The following is a 25,658-nucleotide window of genomic DNA, read 5'->3' as shown; positions in this document are numbered from 1 at the left end:
GGGATCAGTGTTAAATTACAAATGGAGAAGCCATTACCATCAACAAAGGTGAATTAATTTTCATCTTTCAAGCAACTAGCCCTTTCAAACACTGCAACTGCAAATTATTTAGGAATTAGACATTTTACAAAAATAAACAGTGCTTTGCGATAACAGATACTTTATTAATGGGCAGAATATATTACTAGAATACAATATAGACAAAAGTTATTTGAAACATCAGGGAGAGGGGACTGGTGTAAAACTAAAATGTCGATTAGAGGTACAGACTACAGGTTATCAACTGCTGCACTAAAACGTGCCCAGGACTTGAAGCCACTGTATAAATCGGAGAACAGGAGGAGGGAGAAAAACATACAAAATATCAGAATTCCCTTGCTTAGAGAAGTACATCATAAATGAAAACTCCAAGTGTATACTAAGGAGGTAAATCCAGTAAAAAAATAGTTATGATTTTTCTGGAAATTATTCAGTCTCTTGTAAAACACAACCATATTAGACTAAGTTTCAAAATATGAAACTCCTCCCAAAATTAAAGTGTGTTCAGATGTCAAATTTTTAACAAAAATGAAACTGTTTGGAGAAAACTACCCAAATGAGCAAACCAGAACCAATGAATTTGTAGATCATGCTAATGCACAAAAAAACAGAGCAAAGTTTAAATAAAACAACCACACAGAAGAAAACCAGAGTAGCAGACAGTGCTACCACCCATGAACTGACAACAAAGTTGACCGTCTTCAGAACCAACTCGCTGCTGCGAACGGCCTATCACACCACTGCAGATGTTACAGGCAACACCCTAATAATTATGTAACTATTCTAAAGTTACTGTACTGGCCTCCATAATATCCCAGAACTGAACTCCTGCTTTCAGGAGTCTCACCATGCGACGTTTTGGTAAAATATGCAGAAGAAAAAACCAACAATCACATTGTCTCAAGAGCTACTGAACTTGTATCGTGAATGTGACTACACTGAACAAACAGCAAAGCGTAACTTATTAGAAATACAAGCTACCAGAGGGATACCACACAAGTCTACCAACAGCATCGGCATATCCTATTCACTGTATTTGAAACAACCCAAAGTAACTCTATTAGCTCTCTAAATTGGCCCAGAAAAGAAGTACTGGAGGTATTCAAATTATACCTGTAACACCTTTCAAAACCACAATGAAGCTCAAAACAAAAAGGTTAAAATTACAGGTTTTATTAAATAATGGCTTTATAACCTCCATAGCTTTTTCAAAAGCGAAATTAAAAATTTATTACCAAGAAAAAATCATGGTAATCAAAACTTAGTCATTTTCTTCCACAGAAAAAACTATTGTTTATGACAACATTTTTTTTTTTTTTAAAAAAAAAAAAAAGATTTACTTGTCTATGAAGTAAAGCATTGCTGCTATTCACAGGGAAAAAAAGAAATCTTCAGATTCTGAGCAGCTCAGCTATGGGAACACCTGTTTCATACCACTGAAAGCATGACAGCAGGTTCTTGCAGATAATACTAGCAACGTCTTTATATCTCAACGGCAGAATACAAAACTTTTATTTGACCAAAAAGGAAATTTAAAAAGTTGTTCTTTTGTTTTTCATTTGCTTGTTTGTTTTTAATACATTCTCACACATAACATGAATTGCATTGCAGATAGCAGGGATTAATGGAAAGCTAAAAGCTTCTTACCAAGTACCCCAAGGCGATAGTTGACTGTGATGACTATCACATTCCCATAACTTGCTAGAACACTGCCATCATATAAATTTCCAGTGCCTTCCATGTAGGACCCTCCGTGAATATACACCATCACAGGCTTAGGTCCCCCACTGTCCCGAATGTCTGGAAAAAATATTAAGACACATTTTATTTCAAGAAAGTACCAAATAAGTTACATGCAATATTTTAATTTGTTTTTATTTTATTTTTAGTGAGGTTATTTTTCTTGAAGTGTTTCTCAAGCAACATCTTTTACGTAAGGAAATGGGAAGGTGGGCGTAAGTGTTTCTTTGTGGTTTGCTTGTAACCAAAGTTCATATTTTTGAAACACTCATTGTTCTTGGAAAAGCACGAAAGAATCGAAAATGGTAACATGTTTGCTCAAATGCAATGGAACAGTGGTCTGAATCTGTTCCTGCTGAATTTGATGTAAAATGTCTACTAACATCAGTGTGAGCTCGTTTAGGCAAAGTCTGAACCCTTCTGAAAGCTCAGTGCATCCTTCTGTTCACTTAGCTAAAGGTGATTCACCACGTTAAGATAAACAAGATTTCTGCTCGCACATAAATTGTTGATTGTGTCCAGTGTGGTAAGATCAATAACATTAAAAAAGGGTGCACAAAACAGCTGTCTTTTGATAGGTCTGAAGTCTAAGTTCTCAAAAATACTTGGAAGCTGTTCAAATCAATATTATTTGTAACCTGGGTAGCCTTAAGTTCAAGTTGTGTGGGTACTTCCTATTTTACTGAATTATGAAAAGGACTGTATGTTTGAAAAAACAGCTGCCTGGAACAATGTTTCTAAATCTGCACCCTGCATTTAAACCAATTGCAAGGTTCTCAAAAGTGATGCCAAATGCAGGTAACAATTTTGAATCCTGAAGCTCTGCCATTGTCTCAGACAGAAAAAATAGACAAGAAATTGACATATTGGTTTGAATTTAACTAAGAAAATGGTTTGGGTATCCCCCCCCGACACAGTCCTATTTATAACATGATGCATCTACAGGGAATAAAATTTCAAATATTAGACCACCACTACTCCTTGTGAGGAAAGTTATTCTCTAAGTACCAATTCATCTAAGTACCAATTCAAAACAACAGTTCACACTGGGATAATGTATGTTTTTAAAAGATTTTTTTCTGTTGGACAGGAAAGAAATCAGGTAACGTGTAAATTTAAACTTTTACATCTGGATTAAATTGTGTTTTGATCTTATTTACTAGATGCCTGAGTCTTTTCCACTGTCCAAGTCATAATATTCCATAATAGTGCCTTAAAATCAAGAAAGGCAGTAACAAGAGAGCATGTAAAAACTTCCAGTGAGGAACAGTACTGGATGTTCTTTGAAGACATTTTTTGTCATTATGACAGTATTCGCGTAAATTCCCCAATTACTCACTTCAGCATTTGAAGAAATCTTAGATGCATTGTTTACTCCTTTGATTTGGAGGAATCTTAGTTAAAAAGCTTTCAAGTACGCTCTCAGTAGAATTGTTTGAATCATTTCTGGAGCACTGTAAAGACTACTAGGTGAAGGCAGTTATAATCAAAGCCCTGCTTTTTGAATTTGCTGAAAAAGTTCAGCACAGATGTGTCTGTTTGTAGAAAGCCAGTTGCTATTATTATTTTTATATTGATTCTAATTTGAAGAAAATGCCAGAATAGTCAAGATCAGAAATTGGATCTTCAATATTGGAAGTACTAGAACAATCATTTATTCAAGACCAAAAGGATGATGAAAGGTTGTGCACGAAATTGCTTGTATTGCTTTCCTCACTCAAGCATATAGTAAGGGCTTTCCAACATGCAATTTTCAGAGTGTAAAGCTAAGAAGATTATTTATCTTCATCATCCATAGGATAGAATTATGAGCTCCTGGGGTTTAAAACCTACATCGAGGAAAAAATCTTTTCAAATTCATATACTGTTTTCAGTAGATGGGTTTTTTTTCATAGTTTATGCTGCCTTTTTTTTTTTTTGATACAAATATGGAAGCAATAATAAATTATTAATCTGAAATCACTGTGTGACTGTTCCCAGCAGAAATTGTACACAGTTAATTGTGTGCTTGGTGGTAGCACAGGGGGAGACTGTCTCAGAATTCTTCTTTAATTAAAATTACATAGAATTACGGAGTACCGACTGTGAACAGTAATGAAATGTTGGTAGTACTGGCCTGTTTATCTGGAAAATAATATTGGAATATTTTGAAAAGAATGGGTGTCCTTTATCTGGGAAAGGAAGCACGCGTTCTTAAGTAAAACCTGACATAAAAAGAAGTTATTCTCTGAGTAAATTCTGTCTATACCATACTTCTGTAATTTCCCACTATGAATATTCTTATAAAGATTACAGACAGATAAAGACAGACTAATTTTCAGCTGTGCCTATGTGCCATGACAGAGCAGATGACATGCAATACGAATTTTCCTCATGCTGCTTTGCCAAAGTCATCAGTCTTCAGAGAAATCCCTTCTATAAAAGAAAAATGGTGCTTCTGTGTGTCACAGGCAGTAATCTAGTACTGCGAGAGGTTACGCAGTATTGAGCTGACACTAGTGGGACTCTGGGCTACGGATTATGTTGAAACCATGGAGCTCTTCATGTGAAGAAGAGAGATCACTGCATTTTGGTCTTGCAGTCGGTAGTTTCATATCGATTGCAGTCTACAGCTGTCCATAGCTAGGAACATTTAAAAGGTGTAAATATGCAGCTGGGATACTACTGTTTAAGTACAGATGTTATTAACTAGTGGATATTAATAATAGGATCAAAGGAAGAAAGCAAAAAATCAGACCATAATCAAGAATTGATTCCTACCTGAAAGTGAGTAAATGTTTCCCCATGAAAACTATCAGCTTTTAAAATCAAAATGGAGGATGTCTTAAGATAATACTCTGTGACAAGAAACTCTGTATTGGTACAAATAGAGTAGAAAGATGCATTTTTCAAAAATGCTTATTGGAGTTAAGTGTCCAACTCCTAGAAAATCACTGAGATTTTGCCACTCAAATACTTTTCAAAACCTAACCAGAAATGATTCAATACATCTTTCATTTTTTTCCTATAGGCTGGTATCAGTCCTTTGTGCGTGTGTCTGCACAAGTAGCTCATTCCAAACCTGAAGAATTGGGGTACAAATGTAGCATTTCTGCCAAATGTAGATTTATGTACTGCTTTAATTTAGTTGTGCACTATTCTTTTTGTGTTTTTTTGTTTGTTTTTTTTTTAAAGTTTTATTAAGTGTTGCTTTAATTAAAAAGCAGATACATGAATATTTTAAAATACATGCAGGGATAGTGCAGTTCAAAATCCTTCTCAAATTCGACTCTGTTCTGTTTTCATTCACACAGAAGTTAAGACTTGAGTGCTGGGATTTTTTTGGCTTTAAATTGCTAGTTCATAAACCATCGAAGCAGGTCTTACTGTACAGCAGAGAATGATCTTATTTATATCACATATACATGACCCTTCTTATTATGATTTCCATCCTTTTCTCTCCTCTGTACCTTTCTAATGTTTGTTGTATCTACTTTTTATGTCTGGTCTTAATTACATTACAGGCAATTTAGAAATAGGGCTGTCTTTTATTCTATGTTTGTTACATCACACAACAGGGAACCGTGTCTGACTGTGAATACCAGTCACAATACATAATTATAGCTTCAGTCATTTGAAGCTGATGTGAATTTGACACGTGACTTAACAAGTATAATTTGCAGGGAACAACCAAAAAAGGGAAAGGAAGAAAGCCTACCTAGAGACAACTTAGCACAAAACCATAATTAGTTTAGCCCATATGTCACAAGCAGGGGTTTTCCAAATGTTATAAAAAATTATGACATTTTGATGTAGAATATTAAGTAATTTATTTTTTTTGTCATGAAACAGTACAAGAACAGTGGAAAAGTTTTAGATAGGTTACTGTAAAGCCCATGTGCTCCTTTCATAGAATATTATATGGATAGATGCATAGCTCTTCCATAAGCTTTCGTCCAAAATTTAAGTAGAGCATGGCACCAATCAGTGCCAGTCTTAATCATTTAAAAGCCTTTTAACAGTATTTGACCTTTCTGTTCAAATCTATCAGATGCCTCATAGGTGCACTATTTTAATAAGCTACTGCACTGTGCAGTGCTAATATGTAAACATTCATTAATGCCATGTTTTTAACATGATATAAAACTAGACGTCTGGAGGCTACCACAGTAACTACTGAACTTCTTTTAGGAGTGGCAGCAAGGTTCTAGATATGTTTCATAATTTCAAATACAGCCTGCACCCATCAAGTTTCAGACAAATAGAAATATCTCTTTTTCATTTGTTTTTGTATTCGTCAAATGAAGAGATCGTTTTGTGCACCCTCAAACATTTAACTGAAGGACCATATAGATGTATATTCTAACACACACACACACAAAAAAAAAAAAGGCCTATGCTTTTACAGGTAAGCATCTGGAGCAGATTCTCAGAGTAGGACCTCGATAGCCAGATAGGTAGTAATTTTAAATTATTAAAAGATGACTGTTGGCAATGCAAAAGCTGACAGACTCTTCACTGTATAAGCAATGTTTGGCAGTGCTAAAAGTATAACGGAGCCCTGAAGAGGTGCTTAAATTAAAGGTCTGTCAGAATTTTTATTATGCACATTTTCAAGTATTAATAACTTCACTACAAAAATTCAACATAATCTGAACTCAGGTTCTAAGTGTAAAGGGAAAATATAATCCCCAAATTTAATATGCAAGTGACATTGGCACCTGTACTTGGGAGCTGGAATCACGGAACTCACATGAATGGATGACAGGATGAACAGGAATCATGAATATGTCTCTGTGTGTCAGTTATCAAGTTCACCCAAAGTGATAAGTTCTGTGCTGCTCCAGCCTGGCTGGCACTCATTAGAGGCTATAATTAAGGCTGAAGCATGTGGTTGCTTTGTGAGGTAGACAAATGTGTTCTGCTGTTTACTGATCCCTGAAGTCCGAAAATGTACAACTAGTGCCAGACGGAAGGATTGTTTCTCTCCCTATTTCTTACCATGACAGTTGAAAGCAGACAAAATGCTAAACTTGGCATCCTAGTCTATTTTAATACTAATGGAGCGATGGGGTTTTTTGGAAAAGATCCTCAATTCTGAAAATGTGCTCTTTTCCGCCAATGGCGCTACAGTCTGTTAAGCATAAGAAGGGATTTGCAGAAGCATTATGCATCATTAGCAATTTAAAATTTGAGTGGAATTTTGTTTGTTTTGATTTAAAACATGCGCTGGACCAAGAACTTCCTTCAGTCAATGAAGTCCAATAGCCCATATAAGACAGAGCATCAGGCTAAATGATCAGAATCTTCACAGTTACAGCCTGTGAACAAACAGCAACATCTGTTCCTGATCTGTCCCTTTTTTTTCACAGGGGAGATCGGAATGGAGAAGGAAGAGTAGAAACATCTAACAATTACAGACCCCACTTCTGAGGCATGTACTCTCAGTTCCCTGCTTTACTATGGACACGATGTCTGCATTCCTCAAACTGAGCATCTGTATTCCTCATTTCTAAAAATGGAATAACATTCCTCTATCGCAGAGCGATGCTGTGAGACTGAATACATTAAAAACTGAGATATGCTCAAACAGCATTGCGGACTAAATACGGATCTAAGATTGACAGGTTGATGTGCTAGGTAAGGTGTGTATGACAGAATGGTGGATGAGAAAAACTCATTTGTGAGCCATCCTTCATGGTTATTCCATACAGCACTAACTACCTAGAAGTCCACTTCTGATCCCTGAGTGCATAGACTGATTTATGATTTGTGTTGCAGTATTTTAAGACATGCCAAGGATTTTAGCATATATAGGAACTAAGGGTGCATAAAAAGTCACTGGGTTTTGCTATAGCCCAATTAAATCAAGTTCAATTACTACCCTACCAAAATTAAGACTGAGATAAGATATTAAGATGTTTTACTTTTAAAGTAAGCTTTGTTTCTAGACTGGGGAAGGTGCAGTTTATTCAACTCCTGAGCAACTTAAAGTTAAGTCTTGCATCTAAACTAGATACTGCTTATCTGCATGCCAGCAAATAGGCATATCCACTGCTGCTATAGAAAGGGAAAGCCCTCATGCTCACTGGTTGCAGGTACTTTTGCCACTCTTGTTTCTGGCACCTGCTCAAGTAGTTCAATACCTACTGAAAAACAGGCAAGCAATTTCAAATGTAGACATAAAAGGGTTAAACAGAAACAAGGATGCATCCAGACTGGGGAAAAAAAAGACGACGTTTATATAATTTCTGACTTTTCACACATTTCACACTCATAGAACTTGAAAACACCTTCATTTTTTAAACAGCAAATTTGCAGATCATTAGCTGGTAATGTGCATTACTGCCTTTGGGTCTTTTGAAAACAAAAATGAAAAATGATCTAATTAAGCCTGGTCTACTGGTTGCAGCACATACCAGAGATCCAAGTTTGATTACTGATTCCAGTGCTTGTGCTGGGAATAAGATTATTGAACACTGTTTTAAAATGAAATTGTCTAATCAAACTATGATGTTTGAGTGACACAATACAGAATACTTTCCAGGCATTTGATTGAAGAAGCTGCTATGAAAGATCTTTCTTCTGGAAAGGTATAATATGAGAAATAGACATGGGAGCTCTGAATTTCTTAATACAGAGGCCACACTGAGCATTTTAGAAATCACTGGACCCTGTTTATGTAGCATGGATTCCATGGTTATACGACACAGTTTTTCACTGTGCAGTCTCCCTAATATTCCAACATCACCATTCATTCAGTTTGGTATTTGTTTTATTTTGTCCCCAGTTATTCGTGTGTAGATTTTGATATTGAGTAAAACTATCATACTGCAAAAGGCAAAGAGTTTGATGGACAGGTTAGCAGGAATCTAGATAGCTAAGGTGGCTTTTTGCTTTGCCTCTCTCTTTCCTTCTACTTATACCCAAATTGAAGTTCGTGAACTCTTCGGTTCTGCATATGCAACAAGTGCTAGAGTTCCAGTGCAAAAGGACAGGTTCACAAAACATAGGTCACCTGTTACTGTTCCTCCGCTGAGGGACAGTGCAATGCATGGCCTCAGCAGATGGGGCTTCTACCAACCTAGCAGCCATCAGTGTTGACTGATCGTAAAAATTTAAATTTGCCCTGTCTTTCTGTGACTCTCGGAAACAGTAAAAGTCTAATTACTGCCTGCATTCTTCTACTGGCACAGAAAGGAGAACAAAACTGTCACTTGTATGCCAGCGAAAATTAATCCCAGTCCTATAAATTACAGAGATTTATTAGTGTTTTAAATGTGTTTCTTCCCTGCTAGTTTCACTGCTGTGTTCTTACAGTCCTTTCTCCGTCTCCTGCAACTGTCAATGTGGGAGACCGGCTTTCCCTGACATGGACACTTGCTCTCCAGTGACTGAGATCCCTGCTCTCATCTGATTCTAGGGACTAAACTGCTTTCTGAGAGCAACCGCTCTGCTGAATTTCAGCAAACTGGGGAGTCTCCTTAAGTGTGTCTAAGCAGAGAAGGACTCAACAAATGTTAAGCCATTAGCATCTGTCTTGGCAATTATACAGCAATTTAGGAGAGCCATTAAGGTCCACTGGATGAATAACCCGGGTTTCAAATGGTTTCTTAAAACGTATAGTTAAAACAAGACAGTGTAACTTTCACAATGGCTAATTCAGTACCACAGGTCTTGGAGAACACACCAGAACGCCCCTTGCAATAGTTTGTCGGGAACTAACGTGGAAATGACTTGGCCTCACAGGGCGAAGTGGATCTGAATTACCACACTTTGCTCTGAAAGACGCCCGTCCTGGTTTTGCCTGGGACAAAGTTAATTTTCTTCCTAGTAGCTGGCACAGTGCTGTGCTTTGGATTTAGGATGAGAATGGTGTTGATAACGCACCGGTGGTGGGGTTGGTGCTGAGCAGGGCTCACACTAAGTCAACGACTTTCCAGCTTCTTGCACTACCCCACCGGTGAGCAGGCTGGGGGCACCAGGAGCTGGGAGGGGACACAGGTGGGACAGCGGACCCCAGCTGACCCAAGGGGTATCCTATACCATATGATCTCATGTTCTGTATATAAACTAGGGGGAAGCTGGATGGGGGCCACCTCTTGGGAACAGGCTGGCCATCAGTCAGCTGGTGACAAGCAATTGAATTGTGCATGCCTTTTTTCATATATTCTTTTATCATTGTTATTTTCCCTTATTTTCCGGGGGGTGGGGGGGGTGGTGGTGGGGGGGGTGTTGAGGGTGAGTAAGTGTCCATGCGGTGTTTAGCTGCCTGCTGGGTTAAACCGCAACATATGACAACTTTCAAAGGAGATTTTCAATTAGGTTCTCTCAAATCTTAGGCCAAGTAGTGGGCTTTCATTCAGATGCTTAACATACACATTCAGTAGAGGATCGTAAATCAGATGTATAGATTTGTGGGTTTATTTCTAAAGTCTCTGTTAGATTATTGGGTAAGAAATTAAATGCTCATATTTGCCTTCTTTCATCCTTTGTGATAAAACTGCATGTTTCTCTTTGAGTAAAATAATTAATGTTCTGTGTAATGAAAAATTTCTTAATTAAGAGCCTTGCAGTCTACAAATTAAGCTTCATCTTAATATCTGGCCAAAAAAAAGACCCCAGATATTAAGAGAGAAGCAAGTAGCAACTCTACTAGTCTTATATGGTAATTTATTTTACCCATTGACCATAAAATATACAAAGTATGTGTTTAAGATTCAGAATGTTGAAGCACATCTACTTGAAGGGATGAGACTGCTCAGGAGAAAGAGCCCCTTGTTACCATTTTCATAGCCCTGAAAAAATATCAAATCTGCATAGCTTATACAATTAACAGACATAATTCATAAACAGAATAATATGCTTGACATTTCACACTTTCGATTTTACTTGGTAATAGGGTTTTCTAAGGGTCACCACAAGCAGACAGGCATCTTTATATGCTTGTAGAAAACAGAAGGGATCAGATTCCCCTGGATGACACCAGTTTAGCTCTACTGTATTCACTGGTGCTGCACAGAGCCTCACCAACTGCAAATATTGCCTGCGGTGGGGGCCTACCTCTCTTCTGCAGGGAGGTGGGGTCGTCTTGCATTTAGTTCTATTTCTTCATGGCCATGTAAATGCAGAAGGCTTTGTATTTGGGGGAAGTCAGTTGCTTAAGAGACACTTTCTAAGAATTTTCTGTAGTTTTCCTTTTATAAACAACATTTTATATGTTTATCAAACCGAGATCAGTCAGTGAAAAAAGAAACGTCTTTGTACGTGGTGAAATACATAGGGTTAGAAAACATGCAAAAAGGTGTACAGAGAAACTTTAAAAGAGTGTTAGTTTAAATAGTATGGACAAAATTCAGTCAAAAGGTGGGATGCAACATATCAAAAGTCCATTTCAAGAAAACAAAAAACCCTCCTCTTTAAATATCGTTACTGTTTTGTATCAAAACGTAGAAATTAACAACATTCTTTCTTTTAAAAAATTAAAAATATATATATGTATACAACAAGCAAGAAGACAAAACACATCAAAAATGGGAATTAAAAAAAAAAACTCTTCAAAAGAAGACAAGAAGTCAAAAAAAGAGGGGAGTAAAAAGATTTTCAGGGATCCTTGTCATGCAAATCAGTTTGGCGGCAAAAAAATACCTTCGTCTTCAGCACCGTCATTATCACCTAAATCATCTGTCTGTTTCTTTGTAAGGGGACCTAGGATTGAGAACGGAGAAAATGGAGGAAAAAAGACAATTCAAGAATATACAAGACTGAAGAAAAAAACAGTGAATATTAAAATCCCATGGATGTTTCAAGAAAAACATTTGCAGAGAGGGAAATCTTAGTTTATATCAACCAATTTTTCATTACGTTTTTCAAACATTAAAGCAAAACCTTCCCTAGGGGGTATTGCTATTAGAAACATCTTGCACAAGAATCAAAGAGTGCCCAGTGCTTTATTGTTTTTAAATGAAGAATCAAAGCTTGTTTACTAAAAGCATACCCACCATAAACTATATTTATCCACTTAATTTAATTGTTTTTTTGTTGTTGTTGTTATTAGGAATAATGGAGACAAGAACTGCCAAATTACCTCTTGCATTTGACGCAATAAGGTGGCTAATAAATGTCTTGACAGTTGGTTAAAACAATATTTTCTGTGAAATGCTAATTCACATTTCTGAGTTCAATTTCAGCTCATGCTTTACAAAGATAAGCATGGGTTTGACTTTTTTTTTCTTTTGACACACTCATTACATTCTCTTTTATATAGAACTGTAGATTCCCTTGAAACCTTTGACTACCTGCTGTGATATTTATAAAGAAACATGAAAATCCATAATCCAGACATAAACTAGAAACAAGAGCGAAATCCTAGACCAACTGAAGACAATGATTTCTGCCATTGATTTCAATGGGGCCAGGCTTTCATGCACTGTATACAAAAGTTGCATTGAATATTTAAGTTTTAGCTTGGGCAAGACACATGATATTGTAATTCCTTATTTCTATAAATAGATGGCAAGACAAAATTCTTTCATGCCCAGCACCTGTATTATTAACAAGTATTAATAGATTCATCATCTTTCCCAACAGGAAAAACACCTGCTCCTTTACCAAGTAATAAAAATATGCACCAGAAGGAAAGTCAAAGGCCATTCTGAAAATATTTCTACGTCATTTTACACACTTACGCACAAAAGACAGTTGGAACTCAGCATTATTTTTTTTTTTTTTACAGAGCGCTCTCATTTCCATGACATTCTGTAATTTGCATGCAAAAAAAGCAATCAGTACGAACACAGGACTAAGTAACAAAAAAAGAAAAAGCCAGCCAAGCACAGAGTAAAAACCAAGAACTTTCTCATGCATAAAATAGCAATAGACAAAAACAACAACAAAAAGGAGATGAACAGTATGTGTTGATATTTGCAGTAGATGTAGGCAAGAGACATGCATTAACTCTAAGCATTATGGAGTATTAAAATATTTGTATTTAGAAAGCTTTCTCTAGCTCTGTTATTTTACAGGATAGTAGTCATTCAGCATTAAACCTGTTGTTTATAGGCAAAATACCACATATCTAAGTGATGCATTTAACAAAAGACATTCATAAAATGTTTGTACCAGGTACATGGATTTGAGAAACAGAAACAACCCATGAAATACCATGAGATTTTAACTGAACGTAGGAACTGGACCATATTACTGAAAAAACCAAAGCTGAATACCTTAATTACTGCATCAGTCAGGAGTATAGTTTTAAACTCATTCTAAATACAGAACACTAGAATTATGCATCATAAATTAAACAGGAGCATTTTCATAGTCACATCTGCAACAATCACTCTGTTTAGCACAGAGCTTTGGTGATGCAATAGCTTTTCCTAATACAAGCCCTGAATACAACCCTTACAATATATGCTCTCTAGATAATGTGACCCGATCCAAATGCACACACTCAATGTCTTGCTGCCCATCATTCTCATACCATAGCAACTTTAGTTCTAAAAGAATAAAACCAGAAAAGTAAAAGATGTATGGAAAGAATAAAAATAATTTCATGGTGGGTTTTCAGCATGGTGAACAGGAAGAATGAAATTAAGAACTTTAAGAGCTATGGATTTAACAGAGCTATGCACTTAATAATGGAGAGCCAGACACAGCCAAAGATAGATAGATATATATATATACGTACACATTTTTAATGGCTTCTTGTTATCTTTTAAATTTTTTAAAGTCACCAGAAAGGAACAAAGTAGCATCTGGAAAGGCAAACAGCACACATTTCTCCAAATAACTTGCACAGAGAGGGGCAATTTCTTTTCTGGATGAAACCAAGATAATGAATTTTACATATTATTTTTTTTAATAGCTAGCCTTTGTGAGGTATTTTGGTTCCAGATCTCAACAGAAGTTACACAGTGCATCAAACATAACAATGCAAAAGACTAATCTCATACGATCTCGGATTTTACAATATATTGAAGCATAACTGGGGCTAGCTATTAAAAATAACCTGGGTGATTTTTTTATTTATATAGTTCTGAGTTTCTCTGAAAACAATAATAATAAAAAACCACAGCAGACCACCTTCCTTATAAACATCAAACCACAGAATCATTTAGGTTGGAAAAGCCCTTTAAGATCATCAAGCCCAACCATCAACCCAGCACGCCAAGTCTACCACTAAACCGTCTCCCTAAGTGCCACATCTACACGTCTTTTAAATACCTCCAGGGACAGTGACTCAACCACTTTCCTGGGCAGCCTGTTCCAATGCTTGACAATTCCTTCTGCAAACAGGCTGACCTATTTTTGAGTTGTCATAGATTAAACATGCCTTCTAATACCACTACATATGTAATTCACAATACGGGGGCTCTGCTTGCCATGTCCCCTGAGCAGGATGACTCACCCCTGGTGCAGACATGTGGCAGACACACCAGGCACCACTGAAAGCACTCTGTTAAGAAAGAGATGAGACACGATTTCTGCCACAAGTTCACTCCAGTCTGCAAATATAATGGGCCATATTCATTACATCTCAGCAGCAACTAACTTAAAGAAATATAAACCAAAACGCTTCTGGCAGATTTTCGGCTTCTAGGAGTTAGGTCTAGAAACCAAAGCAGAGTTTGGTCCTTATGCACCAGGCATGAAACTACTTACCTATTATATCTGTACTTCACCTATACATATAGGGATATTGTGAATCTTAATTTGTATTTGTAAATTGCTCTGCAGTCCCTAAAAGAAACACCAGCTCAAGAGTCATTGTACATACAGCTGTCTAAAATGGCATACAGCAACATCCAGTGGTTCGATCTTGAATCCTCAAAGAGTAAGCAGAGCTCTGAGCTTGACTGTTTATGTGCTGCGTGGCCCATTTCATGTATGGCTGCTGAAGAAATTTTCTGAAATCTTTAAAAGAAGTTCTGGATTAGATTTCCACCCGTTTCACCAGTAATTCTCATTCTAAAATCAGTAAGAAATAGCTTTTGCTTCCGACTCTTTGGTTAACAGACTACACTGACTAACAACATCACTGTGTCTCTATGATCATAAGGAAAGACTGACGTCTTGAGTCCTTAAACAGGAAAACATGCTGAAATCACTATCAGATAAACAAAATAAAATCTTATGGAAAGATCCTATAAAATATAGCAGCCATAACACTTTTAAGTAAAAATAAGTCAGGCCTGAAATTCTTTAGTAGGTGTGTAATTTTCAGTTATTTTCTACAAGTTTTAATTAATATTCTATAGAAAGTTTATGGTTTTGTAAATTAAATGTATCCCTCAACTAGATTTATTTCTTTAGCCCTGTCTGTCAATTCATTATATGATTCTTTGGGGTTCTTCCATAATATGAATATTCTTTTCAAGTAACAGAAATTAATCTTAATATACTGATGCTAAAGCATAATACACTAGAAGCCAATTAAACAAAAGAAGAGTATGCATTTTACAGAATTATGATTGCCCAAAGTCTTTTGTCCACGGTTACTTTCCACTATAGCTTGTCTTCACCTTCTGTGAAGGCCCACTTATTCCTCCTCTGAGAATTTCACTTACAAAAATGGGCATCCATTACAAAAGGACCATTTTACAATGTATAAGACATAAGCCTTCAAATAGATACACTACCTTATTGAGATGGCCTAAATTTTAGCTAAAGTTTATGTAATAAATACTCAATGTCAACAGAGTAATCAGGTACCATAAATAATGGGCGGAAAAGAGGATACTAAAGCCTCTAAAATGCTGACACAAAGATGATTTACTTATCAAGAGGCTCTCTAAGGTTTAGTCTCATTTAGTCTCATGTTGCTGCATACCCATAACTCTCGTTAACGCTAATGGGAAAGTAGACCCCTAAGTTGGTTTAGCTAGCGGAAGAAGTGATTACTACATTTTAGATCTCCTAAAGGCAATGAATAGTCTTGCTACAAAAGCTAAAGGAAAGCTATGTGCAGGAGGTAATCTTAACAAACCCTCTACTCATTTGATTTAAAAACAGTTCTTACATTATTTAAAGTATTATTCAAATATTTATTCTATTTGTATTGCAATCAATGTTAAGGAAGTAACATGACACATTTTAAAGTCTCGATAGTTGACTACTGTATGCTTGCAGGTGACTTTCCTCTGCTCAAAGTAAGAGCAATAACATACCTCCTGTCCAGTTAGCTAAAGAGTAATTATGCGTTCAGAAATAATTAAATCTAGCTGTATTAATTCTGGGTGTTATCATTCCTTTTGATGAAGGACTAAGGTGGTTTAGCTCCCAAATATATTAAAGCTGATTATAAATTCTCTCTTTATGGTCTTGATTCGGCAGAAATTATCTGTGGCCTTTTGGACTGCCTGTGTGTGGGAGGCATGGAAGCTGGGGATGTCATTAGCTTTTTGGCTTGAAAAAGCTATTCAGCGTAAAAAAGTCACAGTACATGTTGACACCATTTTGTAAAACAACAGTTCAAATCCTCAAAACTTAATAGATCTGTACTCAGGTATACAGTCATTGTGCAGGCCAATATATTTTCCTTCAGTAATGAGAAAAGTGTGAAAGAAAAAAAGGACATTTTACATTAAGTTGACTCCATGGATCTAGCAATTTCAGAATCACCACAGTAATAATCATTCTTTGTATTAAGGTGTCTGATCAATAGAAAGGGAAAGAAATGAGATTAAGGCCAACTGCAGAAATAATACAAGTATTAGAAAAATTCACTAAGTGAGTTGCAACACCATGGAATCTGGTAGTGCACATGTTAAATACATTTATATATTTATCTTTAGACTTAGATAAGTGCCTCCATCCATCCGTTGCTATTTCTTCATCATTATCTCATTATTTAATTGATCACTGAAGATTTGTGAGGTGAAATTGTATCACCTTTTTAGGCTCTACCCTCAGATCCAAATATAAAATAACCAGTCCTTTGTTATTTCAACTATCCTTTTTATGCAACACACACTCCAACTTCAAAAAAAACCACAACAAAATCTATGCTGAATTACCACAGTCTAGCAGATGTTAGCTGAGGCCCAATAACACGTTGTACCTATCTCCTGTTTTTAATTTAGAAGATATTAATGATGACTTATAATTAACAATCTCCAGACCTCAACATTTTCAGTGAAGAGAATTCAAAAATCCAATTTTTATATATTGAAATCAAAACATAACTATATAAAATTTTTTCTTATGAATGTAATGACAATTTGGAAAGATACAGCAAAATAGTCATCTGATTAATAACTTTATAAAACCATCTTATCATCAAACTTACCACCAAACTAATCAAATTGAAAGTTAGAAAACTCTCAGCTAAAATACAAGAACCTGAATTCCTTACAGAAAAGAAATTTGGAAGGTACAAAAGGCAGCTGGGTCTTAAGAAACATTTAACTGGAAAAAATCTTGATTATACTTTGTCACACTAGTAAATATATATAAAAAAATATATACTTTATAATATTTCCCTTATTACTGTCTTGCTTTCACCACATGCTCACATCTTTTCTCATTGTTTTTCCCACTTAAATCCCTTTTATTTCCATATTGTACTTATTTTAGTATTTGTACTTATTAGCAGGGCAAAGCTCTGGTCAACTTTGCTTTTGGATGAAAACATTTGCACTCATGTTTTAACAACAAATGATGGCACAAACCTCGGTCTTTTCACATCTTACTACCTGATTTGTGATGACAATCAAGTTCTTTAATTAAGGCTGCAAGTAATTCAAATTTGCATCTGCAAGTGAATGACAGGTGCAAATTGAACCCACAAAAGGGTTGCCAACTTTCTTTGGAAATTTACATGTATAAATGCTTTGTCACTAAAGAAGCTATTATGACACTTCCAAGACTCACTCCTGCTGTGTCCTTTATAACAGCATACTGCTGTAATGTCACACAGAAAGAATGTCTAATTCCAAACCTTTTTATTCACAAGGTTAATCACACTAGCTGTGTCTTAATTTCCCTTAAATCTGAAGGAGTTTCATTACTGAACACTAGATTTGTGTGAATTTCAATGAGATCCGAATTTGGAAACATAGAGAGAGTTTGACTCCTCTGCTTCCTACTTTATGCACAGCCTGAAATTCTAAGTATCCTCAGAGGTGAAGACACTTTATATGCTCACGTGTCCCGTGGAGAGCAGCCCAAACCAAGCTTCATTTCAGGCTCTCTTTAAAGCCCCTTCCCTTGCAATAAGCCACTCCATAAATCCAATTCACTTTTCTAGAGGCTTTTGCTTACATGATATGTCTTACGCAGAGTCATGCAGCATTACTAGAAAAGTAGGCAGGATAAGTACAGATCACTGGGTGAGCCATGCTCCCCTGGGCCCCCCATCCACAGCCGACGGGCTCAACCCTGAAGAGGCACACAGATTGCATGCCTCATCCATCTGGCTGGCTGCCTGCGCCGGCACCCTTACAGTGTCCTGCCAGATAGAATTTTGGACGAGCAAAGCTCAGCTCCGCTCTGCCCTGGCACAGCAGTGCAGACACAGTGGTACTGCTCTGATGAATGAGATTTGCCAAGACAGGTTCAAAGACAGCACAGGTCCATAAAACTTTCCATAAAATACAAAGCTAATATCCTAGGTGAGCTACCTGCTAATCCTTATAGGCTTGCAATGAAAACATAGCTCATGCATGGAATATACTTAGGATAAGCAGCAATTCAGTGGAAGAGCCAGCAATCTGATAATTATTCTACGCATCGTAGCTTCTGAACCACTCTGAGTTCTGCTCTAACCAACAGGAAGTAAAACAGTTACAGTGGATAGGGGAAGGAGGAATGAAAGTCATTCATTCATTTTCTTTTCACTGAAATTAAGGAAAGGAATGGGCACTTACGGTAAAGCAGTGGCTGTCCCACCCATTAGAATTATACATGAGAAAAAGAATGCTTCAAACAGACCAAGACTCTGCTGGCCAAGGCTGGCACAGGGGACACACACCACAGCTGCAGTACAGAGCTCCAGAAGTGAGGGATGGGCAGGTAACAGGCATGAAAAATGAAATTTGTAAGCTGTTACATGGCTGTTATCTTCAGTATTTACCACTCCAGTGCCACCTCACTTGCTTATATCACAAGTTCATACAGCTTTTAACATTTTACTTGCATTAATAATTCATGTTGGTTTACAGATACTCATATTGCATGGTGACACACTGCTGTAATGAATTGAATGCAACATTACACAGCTGTGCCATCACCCGAGCTTCGAGATCATGAATCAATTCTCTCTCTCTCCAGGTAATGATGACAATCCAAATCCTAATAAACACTTATGCACATGCTTAACTTTAAGTCTACAAGTAAGTTCTCTTAAGGCAACAGGATAAACCTCCTAATAACATAAAGATAGATCCAGTATCATTAACAGAACTGCTCCCAACTACATCTGGGCCAAGAGGTGAGCTCAGGAGTTAAAGCTAAGCAGAAATGAGTATCGCAAATTTCTGACTTCCCTCAGTTATTCTGTGGATAAATCTAATAATAATTAAAAAAAATAATTTCAGTCTCTTCCACATACTACCAAAGCTCTGTAAATAAATTTTTGGTTTTTATAAATGTATTTTCTGTCTGTTTACAAACAAAATTCAACCTCCATTTTCTACAGCTCTCATGATCAAATTGCTTCTTAGTTTTATGGAAGATATGGAATCACTTGAGACCACAAGCTTAAAAATAGCTATCATATTTAGTTCATGCAATAGAACTGAAAATTTATAATTTTAAGATGCAAATTTACAGTTCCAAAAGGGAGGTTTACAATTGCTATTAATATACCAACATTAATCTTTACTTTCTTTCAAAGTTCTCTATAGTGTTGCTGGAATAACAGTGCAAGTTAGGGATGCAGTAAATGCATCTTTCATACAAGGATATATGAGGAGACACAGCTGAGAAAGCCACCATTAATTTAGGTAAAACTGCTAAGGTTTGGTTTTTTGCTGCTTTTGTGATTTTTTTGTTATTGTTTTCAGACAGGGGTTGTCTACAGCAATAAGACAAGCTATCAGAAAGCATTCTCCACAAGCTCTTAACTACCAAAATATAATTTAAACCATACTTTTTTTAAAAAAATCCATCTTATTTCACTTTTTATTTCATTGTCCCCTTCTCTTCTCAGCCCAAAACAACAACTGGACAAGTAACCTTTGTAATTTTGCCCCAAATATCTCTGGAAAGAAATTAGCCCAGAACAGCAGTCTTGGCAGGTGAGAGCGCTTTGGGATTCTTGCACAAGTAAAATTACCTTTGCTATGGACAAACACTCTCAATTTGCCTTCTGCTGGAAAGCCTTCTCCCAGGCTAATTCTATTAACTGCAGGGGCTGGTGTTACAGCAGCTATACAGTTTTGTTTATGGCACAGCTGAGCATACAGTCCAGCTCTCCTGAGACCCAGTTTCATAGCCCAAATAGCAGAGTAAAATGGCCTTCATGTAACCATGTAATTGAACATTGCAGAGAAAATCAAGTTAATTGTGCATAATATTTTCATATAGAGTTTGGAATGAAATAAGTTCTCCTACCCCTTTCCCCAATGTACTTCATGTCATCTGGTTTTAAGCCACATGCTTTGAGCTCTATATAATTCACTGTACCGCTGCAACCTGTGCAGTATTTTACCATCTAAAAAGCCACACTCTATGGTTTACATACCATACAGATCATACATAACATACATGGCTTATTTTTTTAGGTTTCTGAATGAGCCACTATCAGTAAAACTTAATTTTCCAGCTACCTCACAGAGCTGAATTTCTTTAGAAAAGTGGTAAAAGGGAGGAGAATATTTCATGTTGTACAGCTGACGGCAGTCCGACCCTCTCCTTGCAAACATCAGCAGGCAGAAAGGCAGGGAGTTTATAGGCAAACACCTTGTTCCTCAGCTTTTCCATTCCCTCATATTAACTCCACGTCACTGCATTTCTTGCTGTGTTGAGTAGTGCAAAGAAAATCTGATTCTGTAGTGAGCGACCAAGGTAGATGTCATGTATGCTGAGTCATTCACAGTAGGCTAAACTAGATGGAACTGCATCCGCCACCATTAATTGCAAAGGCCTTTCTTCAGCGTTAGCCAGAACTTCCCAGCCATCTAATGCTGATGATGGTACCTAAGCCACAGTTCCCTTTTTCTTTCTATCATACCCAGGTTTGTCTCTTGAGATCTCAATGGGAGATAGCACTTCAGATACTTTACATCTATCTGCACATATAATCATATTTAAATGTTGTCAAACATTCACATAACAAAGTTTCTTCCTGGAAAGTGAAGGTGGATGATTTGTTTTAGTTATATATGACTATATAAATATATGCACGCACACACAAATACAGGCAGTTTCTCCTATATGCATTTTTAACACAGGGAGATTCTTCCTACAGCTTTAAAGCTCTGAGCATTATTGAAATATAACTACATTTAAAAATAAATACTGATACTAATAATCTGGTGTTCAGAACTGCGATCTTTCCATTAACTTGTATCTTAAAAGGAATAGAGATACTTCAGATCAAATGTTTCTCCACTATTCAAACTATCCTTAGAAGACCATTTAACTGGGACTGTGATCACCAGCTTTTAGAAACATATTTACATCTGCTTTCATTACCACACCTTTTGACAGAATCAAAGTGCAAGCTCTGAGAAGCAGTGATGGGAGAACTGAGGGGGCAGTGTTTATGTAAAAAGCCGTCAGAAGAAAAGTGCCTGGCCTCACTTATTTTCTTGTATTTATATACTGTAATTTTAGAAGAGCATAATTTTAGGCAGGAAAACTCAAAACATCTCAGCAACGGAGCAGTCACAAAACACGAACAGCACAGCCAGTACTTGAAGATTAGTAGGATCAAATACTTGTCATAAGAAAAATCATTTTCATTTTGACATGTTTTCAGTATTAGCATGGTACTTGTTTTGAAACTACAGTTGAAGTACTCTGCATGTTATATTAAGGATTCCCAAATGGATAGATAAAATCCTTATACTGAATGGAGCATGAAAGGAAATCAGCACATCACTTCTAATCTAGCAGAACTTACAGGCAGGCGGTGGTACTTGGGACCACATATTTACACAGCTACTGTCGACTCTTATATGGACAGAAGGCTTGAAACCCTTCCAGTAGAAACTTTGCTTTCATGCTTACTATTTAATAATTGAATACCTTAACATAGAAGTTGGTGATCGGGAAATGATCGTCAACATAAAATAGATTTACAAAATGTCAAGTCTGTGACTACAATGTATTATTTACAAAAAGCATAGCAAATTTAAGGGCAAAATGTTACAATAGCCCTTGCTTCTATTTTCACAACAGCCATTTAGATGAGAGTTGACGAGTTTGGGACAATATGACATTTCTAATTCTTTATATGCTGACAATAACCTTGCTTTCTGAAGGAAAGCGACAAAGTGTGCAGCAGATAAAAGCATAACATTTCCCAGCATTGGACAAAAGTTATTCTTACTTCTATTGTGATTTATTTTCCTTCTCAGAAGTTTACTTGCTTAGGATCACAGTATGGACACAGTTACTGGGGGGGTTATATCGAGCTATATTTCTCTGTTTTAAAGCTGACTCTAGTGGGGTAAAAGGTACTTTCTTTTCCCTAACAAATATAGAGGATTTACACAAACAGTGTGAACTACTAAATTATAATAATGGCCCAAAGTTTCACGCATAGGTCCTTTTGATAACAAAACCAGTAACTAAATTAAATATGGCATTTTGTAACAACTAAGTTATGGAAACTTTATAACAACTTTCGCAAGTCAACTAAAGTTACTGCAAAAATATTGTGGTGATCCAAGCTCTGTCCTGCTGAGCAGGGTGGATGCCTACAGCAAGCATAGGGAACTACTAACACCAGAACAATGCTTTACACTACCAAGCTACCAAACAAACCGGGGAAAGTTAAAGTAACTCCTGTAATAGACAGCTAACATCCTGTTCCTCTGGGGTAGTAAAAATTGCCTTTGCTTATGGACCCAACGGAACAGATAATCTCAGTCCTTGTTTTCATTTCAGCATCAGTAATGAATAGTTTCCATAGCAGGAGGCAAAATTTTAAATTTATAATTTTTGTTTAAGATTTTAGTTTGTTAGCATTGGGGATTGAGCAGAATTTTGGTAGTGTTAAATTAATTCCAGCTCTTCAGCTACAAGATTAACTAAACTGTAAATGCAGGGTATTTAATGTAGACAAATGGGAACAATCAAATTAACTTCTACAGATTCTGAGAGCTTTTAACTCATGCCTTCAGATATATAGATGTGCTAAGTGTATATTAACTTTGTGATTTAGATGGAGGAAAAAGCTTTAGAAATATACGTGGGCATAGATGACATCTATATTCTTTGCTATTGTGAGACTTAAAAATGTATCTGATGGAGAAAGAGTAGATGCAGACGTAATAGTTTGAAAGCAAAAGAAAAGCAACTTATTACTGATAGAAACTCCCCCAAAATAATAAACTGTGTTTACTTTTATTGGTGAAATCTGCTTTTCTGGAAACAATACTGGTAAGGATCATGGATCAATGATATCCAGTAAGTCTTTTAATATTAAAAGTTTTTGATAGAATAGTTCTATTCTTGTATCACTGTTATGCAGTCTTACACTTTCTTTAAGTAACAATTACAGATGTAATCAGACTCCTATATAGACAAAACATGAACAAACTGCTTCATTTAACAGAAGGTTAATAGGTTTATATTGTCACAAACTATTAAAAAGGAGAGTTGATTTATGTTTCAGTGTAAAGCACTAGCAACAACTTTGCAATTAGCATTATTTGTAAATTAAAACTATTTATATGTCAGGTTATGATTCATTGTGGGTTTGGACTAGGTTCCAAATGATTGCATTCTGAAGCTAGGCTTGTGTCCTCAGTTTGGAGCTGCTTTTATAGAAGTTACAGGATGACTTCTTGGCCATTCTCCTTCCCTGCAAGCCTTTCAGCTTAACCTCTGACTTCATCCCAACTCTTCACATGCCATTAATATAAGAATAACTTCTGAGTTTTGCAGATTTCCCACCGGCTGTGAATTTTAGCAGACTGCAGCTATTCATCGCCAGAGGCTGCTCCCCAACAACAGCTGTAGGATTGACACCAGGAAATCACACCTGAGCTGGCTTTCCTGCTGTCTGAATAACATACACAGAAGCTTAAATTTCAGTGACAGTTGTAATTCTGTTGAAGAGCTGGGAGTAACAACGCAACAGCTAGCTTAGAACTACTCAAGGAGCCTAACGTAAGTTGCAATCAAATATATCACTCTTCACAGTGTCAGCATAACCTTTGGTTTTTAAAGTGCCATTCTCTAGGCCAGTGTCTTTCACTGGTACCACTGATGAACAAAAAAATGATTTATGCCATAATGTGAGCAAGGCAGAATGCACTGGCATTTCATTAGTGATTTAAGTTCTGCAGCAGGATGTCCAAACTCAAGGGAGCTAGAATTTTAGGAGTTATGACCTTTAAAGGCTAAATGTAGTTCCCCCCCATGCAAGTTCGGTGTCTACATGACCAAGGACCATGTTGATAATGGACTTTTCAATACTTATGGACCATGCAGATAATACACCCCATGTAGCCAACATGTAGACCCCTACAGCTGTAGGCACCACGAACATTGGCGCTCTCCTACACCATCTCTCCTCAAACCGCAACGGGTGTTTAGATAGTTGGCTCACACAGACAGCTACAAGGTAACTCCTACATGACATTGTCTTATCTGGAGGTGAATCCCTCTCCCAATTTCCAGAGATTAGATTTAAATTGACATGGGTGGTGAGGAGTACACATCCCTCATATGAAACACAGTAAGATTTTTTTTATTTCATTTCCTGACACGATCAATTTTATAGTTTTGTAAAACCTGTCAGTTCATTGTTAATTTTTGTGTGGAGTTCATTTCATGCAGACATGAATTTATAAACTCTCATTAAAGTGAATATACTGTGTAGCATTACACCTATATGTTAGTCTGATACTTTGTCTTGAATAATTAGTGCACATCATTGAAAGCACAGATGGGTGATTCAAATAAGTATGCGTCATATGTAAAATTCACTGAACCTTTAAAGTCTTCCAACCAGTTGTGTCTGTCATATCTATTATGTCAAACAATAAACTGCAGAGCCTATGTTGGGTTTCAAGCTTGAATTAAAAGTTCCTAAGACCCTGCCCTCCCATCATCCCTCAGAGCAAAAATTACATTACTGGGACCTATGAAGGGAGAATAAATATCTAGAAACATGTACCATTTTGGTAGCAAGAGGTTCCATTTAAATCTGTCTTCTTACAACCACTTGCTCAAGCCAAAACAAACTTAATTTTATACCCACTAAAATTTCTCATTTGAAAAATGTCCCAATCTCCTTCTGCTAACAATTTGCCCCAAAGTTTCACTTTAACTTCAAATTTTAATTTTCTTAAAAAGAAAATGATATATTTAATGGACCACAGCTGTCTGGAAAGTATATATTTGATAGGCATACAGCACTAATTTGGAAAATGAGTATGATTTACTTGATGAGTCACAATGAATGTCTGTAAATATATATCCAAGTTCTTTACTAGAGACTAGTCTTGCAAGCTGCATTACATAGAAGTCATACTTAAACACATGAATATCTCCCCCGAAGTACAACGGGGACCAAAGCTAACAGCTCCCATCTTCCTTACCACCTTCATGCTTTTGGTTGATGAGGTCCAGAAATAAGAAACTGCCAAAGAGCACAAATATTGAATGGAACAGATTTTCCCAGTTTAACCTATTTTGTAGAACAGAAATCCCATGGCATGGCAAAGGACAGCTGTATATGAGATAGCAGCTCCATTAAAGCCAGGCACCACAGGCAC

At 36.6% G+C, this 25,658-nt stretch overlaps 1 protein-coding gene across 3 annotated transcripts in view; it reads right to left on the bottom strand.

The window, feature by feature from the left end:
- NLGN1 (neuroligin 1) overlaps positions 1-25,658 on the bottom strand; it is a 328,323-nt gene that overhangs the window by 200,183 nt on the left and 102,482 nt on the right. For 2 of the 3 annotated variants that reach the window (XM_056358677.1, XM_056358678.1), the window contains 2 exons: positions 11,407-11,466; positions 1,687-1,839 (listed from right to left, as the gene is read on the bottom strand). In XM_056358677.1, coding sequence (XP_056214652.1) covers positions 1,687-1,839; positions 11,407-11,466 — 213 coding nt within the window. The remainder of the gene's footprint in view (positions 1-1,686; positions 1,840-11,406; positions 11,467-25,658) is intronic. The other variant, XM_056358679.1, reaches the window with a different exon arrangement.

Source organism: Falco biarmicus, chromosome 13 (assembly GCF_023638135.1).
Source record: "Falco biarmicus isolate bFalBia1 chromosome 13, bFalBia1.pri, whole genome shotgun sequence".
Taxonomy (NCBI): Eukaryota; Metazoa; Chordata; class Aves; order Falconiformes; family Falconidae; genus Falco; species Falco biarmicus.
Note: the sequence above shows the minus strand (reverse complement) of the source record. Positions and strands in the feature narration are given on the sequence as shown.